This window comes from Papilio polytes, unplaced genomic scaffold (assembly GCF_000836215.1).
Source record: "Papilio polytes unplaced genomic scaffold, Ppol_1.0 DF824157.1, whole genome shotgun sequence".
NCBI lineage: Eukaryota > Metazoa > Arthropoda > Insecta > Lepidoptera > Papilionidae > Papilio > Papilio polytes.
The window spans coordinates 161,951-167,528 of record NW_013525047.1 but is presented as its reverse complement, the minus strand read 5'-3'; the positions used below and the strand labels follow the sequence as shown (position 1 = coordinate 167,528).

The 5,578-nt window shown below is 33.6% G+C and overlaps 1 protein-coding gene across 1 annotated transcript in view; it reads right to left on the bottom strand.

Annotated features, from left to right (window-relative positions):
• Nucleotides 1-5,578, bottom strand: part of LOC106111663 (homeobox protein Nkx-6.1-like) — a gene marked incomplete at its 5' end in the record, with an annotated part of 36,093 nt that overhangs the window by 1,874 nt on the left and 28,641 nt on the right. The window contains 1 exon segment of the mRNA XM_013293806.1: nucleotides 5,211-5,237. Within this exon segment, the coding sequence (XP_013149260.1) occupies nucleotides 5,211-5,237 (27 nt within the window).

The window sequence follows — 5,578 nt, the reverse complement described above, 5'->3', positions numbered from 1 at the left end:
CTCATTTTGTTCATGACGATATTAAATTCTGAATTCTTACGGAACTGAAACTTATCTACGTTATGTTAAATGACGTCATAATATAATGAAGAAAGAAATTATTAAAACCTGATACTATTATTCTTGACTTCCTGTATAATTACGTCGTTTTAAAAATTTCCTTCATCCTTCTCTATTATCTAGTCATTCCAGATACATCTACGCACTAGACTAGATAATACTAAATATAGTTTAGTTAAGAAAGAAGTCTACAAAATTTTATATAATTAATATAAATCGTAAAATTGGCAACAAGCTGTCAATGCCAAGTTTATGTTAACGAGTATCGGTCGTAGCGTCTCTATTGTAATTATTATCGACGTTCAGCTTCCGGCAGGCTGTAGCGCTCTGAGGCGGTTTGCGGCGGGAGGAGGGTTTTACGACCTCGTGTTAATACAGCCTTATTAAAATTAGCAATCTGTGTTTAGTGGCAAGCGTAAGCGGTGCCGACAGCGGGTAATGGCTCTACCACTAATGTTAAATATAGAGCTTTATCAGTTAGACAGAACACAGTCAAAGCAGTTTTGTTTTAAAAATCTCATTTACGATAAGAATTATTCATTGTAATAATGCCTCTGAATAATGGTAAGTCTACGATTTTGTATCAGAAAATTTTCCTCACAATGCACTAAAGCCGTAGCCTAAGACAGGTTGTTAGGCGTAACAGCGGCTGTAACGATATTATGATGGCCTCGTTATTAATTACTTCGTGAAGCCGACGAGATGACGTCATAAATACGTCACTAGCGGCGGTTACGTCATAGCGTAGTAGCGAAGTATGAATTTTATTAGGTGCCTTTGTTACAAAGAAACGTGACAATATGTTTTTTATAATGTTTGATACCTTTGTTATGTTAGTAAGTCTTTAAATTGATTCCTACTCGTTATGAAAATGTTTTCGATACTTTAAGGCTTGTTTTGACACTTTTTTCTAGATTGTTTGAGTTACCAATTGATGTGATCTTCGAATCTACGACTGCCTAAGAAAACAAAGCAAGCTTAGCAAAAGTTTTTTGAACATAATATTTGGTCTAATTAGGATATGGAGAAACCAAAATAATGGTCGATAAATTAGTTGACCTGACCTAAAATCTCATATGAAACAAACAGTCTGATATTTATATGATATCAATAAATCCACAAAACGTATAAAACACAATATGAATTAATATACGTGTATGTTAGCTGACACAATAGTATCGTATAAACTCAGCGAGCCGCGACATCCGCAATAAAGGCTGTGAGCAAACATGGCGGACGAATTACTTCCGCGCCATTTGTCTTTACAATGCACGAAACGCCAATTGTACGGACTACTAACCTCTTCTATTGCTTTCTATCGGATTTTTTATCATAAAAATATAGTTTACTAACTTTCGCCCGCGACTTCGTCTGCGTGGAATTAAAAAACAAAAAAGTAGTCTATGTGTTCTTATAGACTACCAAATTTTATCGAAATCCGTTCAGCCGTTTAAGCTACAAACTCTAACATCCATCCATCCATCTAAAGTATCGGATTTATAAAATTAGTATGAATAAGACTATAAAGATTAAGTTTTGCTTCAGTATTTATTTTGAAGCAAAAGGTAACTTGGCATTTTCAGTAAGTCAAAATGGAACCAAGTTGGTCCTTTGGACTTTGTACTCGGGACTTATAATTTAGTTGTTGATATAATATGCTTTTCAATAATAAACAACGAATCTAAACTGGATTAAAAATACATTTTTAAACTATATTTTAAGGTAAAAATTTAACATAATCTAAACTTCTATACTAATGTCACAAAGAGAAAAAACTGATTTTAAATATTATTTTCACTGGGTGATATAAGTTAACTATATTTATTTCTCGAAATCGAATTACTATAGGACAGTTTCTTGCCTGTGTAATGACATTTCGTTAGTCTACCTAGTCAGTCTGTGCGATGTCAACTTGCGCAAACAGCCGCTCTCCACTCGAGCACTTTCCCCATATCTAATGGAAAGACGTATGTTTATTATTCTATTTACGACGCAACTAAACAAGTTGGGCTCTTTCACGCGAACCAACAACATTATTACTTATATTATTATTTTCCAGTTCTCCTTTATACCCCAACTTACCCCTGTATTCAATTACTTAAGTGCTACGAGACGAAACGAGTGGCACAGTACATCTCGCTCAATCTTAGCTGTTAGAGTGTTGCCGTCCCGCTCTCTTGAGGAGGGTCGGGATAATTATGTGAATATCTATTATTTTTCACAAGAGAGGTCTGTAATGGCTCTATAGAGATAATGCGCTTTCAGTGGCGGGAAATAAAAATGTCTTAGCGCGTCCGCCATCTTGTTTTTCGGATTATTAATTCGAATGATAAGTCAAAACTGCGCACGCATCGGTTTTTATTACACTTTTATTGTGATGTAGGAGAATCGCGGGTATTATGTTTGTAATTAATTATTAGTTATTAAAGAGCTTTTCATTGAAATACAAAGGATAGTGGATATAATAAAATATGATTGAGACGTTATATGTTGTTTGTATGACCGCTTTTATTGCGGTTTTTACTGATACAGAGTCATTATTTTTATTACCCAATAGTCTATTTCGACATTATACCTTTTATGATGGAAATAACTGTGTTAATACGCACAACAAGGTATTACAGCTTTGATTACATCTAGGTCGTACTGAATTGTAACGAATGATGATATAAAATTTAATCATATATCATATAAATATTATAAATGCGAAAGTTACGATGAATGGATGGATGTTTGTTAACGTTTGTAGTTTAAACGGTTGATCGAATCTCCAAGAAATTTGGCACAGGTTTAGAGCATAGTGTGGAAGAACACATAGGTTACTTTTTATACCAAGAATAGTTACTGTTTCCGTGGGATTCATTAATTCAGTTTTTTATGTTTATTCGATCATTCTGCAACGGTTCAACATATCTTATTGAAATTTGGCACAGATATAAAACAAAGTCTGGAGAACACATGGGATAAGGTTTCTGTTATTTACATAGTTTGTATGTTTCCTAATACCACGCGGACGAAGTCGCGGGCAACAGCTAGTATTTAATATACATAGCTGATATTCTTATCGAATTATCCTAATGGTTAGAGTAATTTAAACATATTTTTTCTGTCAACCGATAGTTAACCCGATCGTGGTAAATCTGTGTGGGCATCATTAGAGCGGCAGTCATTTGTCACGGACTTAGCGCCACCCTTTAGTGACGATTTGTTCCTGCTAATGCCCGCTATCGGCTCTGGATATCAAATCCTATGTCACCCACCCCACTGCACCGTCTCCATTCAACAGATCGTTCATGCTAATCAACATTGAAAGATTTCAAAAACCTTTGATATTACACAAAGGGAATTAAGTACTTAAATCGAAAGACTAAATTTCATCAATCTTCAATCATCAAATCAAATCAATACTTTAAGAAAAGTTAATTCTTGGAATTTCTGCAAAATAAACGAATTATCTACATATTAACCTACTAATATTGATGTAAAATCGAACAGCATCAGCTACAAGCTATAATTCGTTTTTTTAAAGATGGCGGCGGTGATTAAACACAAGGCGAAGACAACGAGGTCGCGCACAGATTAAATTCATTCCCAGCTCATCAATAAATGATTACATCAAATGAGATGAGCCAATGTCCGACTTTAATGCTAGAATAACCTAATTACCTTCTTACCGCTTTATTCAATGTTTCGAGATGAAGATCACATCACAGAGTATTAACTATTGATTAAGTGTGCATTAAATTGTGTTTGAAAAATTCCAGCATGCGGTTAAAGACTTAAGATAAATATTCTGTAGTAATTTTAATTACTCTCTAGTCTTCTGGAAGCAGACAAAATAAAAGACAGAATAAATAAGTCACAATTGTGTATTATTTTGACATGTTCTAACGAAAAAAAATTAATAAAGCATCGCAAAATATTTAACAATAATTCAAAATGGCGCAATGTAAATGTCAAACATGAAAAAATAAAGTAACCGGCCAGCGACATTGGCAATTTATTTTTTATCTGTATTTGTGCGAGATCGGATAGTCGCGCAGTCGTTTTTGAAGAATTTGTGGGCGATAGGTAAATTGGAATTGTGCTTTTGATCGATGGCCGTTTCCGGACTAATGGATGCACAACGAAAATAAAAAATATATCCGATGCACGCGTCGCGCCGCGCATTTCATACACTAGGCAAAAAATAACCTATTGATCGATTGCCGTATTTAATATTGTGACAGCAAACAACGTAAAACAATTGAAATACTACTGCAATAATTTATGTTTCTTATCTCTATAAAACTGAAAATAGAACTAAAGTAAAAAGCGTGTTCTTCTACTCGTAGTTATACCACTATTTTAAAAAGGAAGGATTAATTTGTATTATTGCATTAAATAGACTCCGAAACTAGTGGAATTTAAAAATTATTTTACCATTAGTGAGTTACAACACTAGGGTATATTTTACCTCAACAAGAAGGGTAAGTATATGGCAGAAAAGATACGAATATGCATATATTCTCTGCCACTTATACTGTTGAGGCGGATAGCTAGGAAAACAATATTAAAAAACAATAGCTATGCAAATAATTAAAAAGACGAACAATGTAAACAAAAAGGGTGAATCTATACGCGGTCTCGGCGCAGTGGAGCTCGTAAATCATGGCGGAATTACAGCGGCTACAAATTTGGCGTTATTAAAAAAACTCATTTGCAAATTAGGAAAGACAAGGAGATGCTAGTCAAGTTAATTATCCAAGGATGGCTCCCCGCCGCGGGAAATAACCCTTTGGATTTTTTACTGTATGCATAAAAATGTTAATATTCCGCGTTTAATAACACCCCAACCAATACTTAGAAATATTTTTTGTAGCATACAGTGACAAACAAGCAAGCAGCCATCGAAACTCGCTAAAACACTAACACTGTTTGAATGCGATATTTTTATCTTTTATATCTCGTAGTTTCAATAAGCATGGTCTCTCGTTAGTATTTCAGTTAATGTTAATAAAATAAGTTTTTTAATATTTTTAACGATAGGTATTTGTCCCTAATATGTAATGAGATTAAACAAAGAGAATATAAGAGTATAAGTGTAATGTGATACAATTTACAAGAACTGAATTTCATTATAATATATATTTGTGACTATCTACGATAACTTGTATTTGGCCTTCAGTTTTTTGTTTCTTCTATTATTTTTTTTATGCTAGCTGTAAGTTATCCGTAAACACATAAAATAAATAAATTATAACACGGCTAAACTCACGTGATAACATTCGGGGTAGGCAATATAAGAGTAATAAGAGGGTTAACCTCAACTTTTCAGTTATATGTACTTAAACAATAAAAACCAAAGTAAAACCACTTTAAATTTGATTAAATCTTCAATCAATTACAAAGTTAATATTTGTCTAACTCGGTGTTTAATTATCAAAAGAAAAACTTTCCCGATCCGGATCTCGCCAACGAAAACCGGACAACTGTACGATAAAAACTTTGCAAATTAAGAAAATGTAATTAGTGCGCC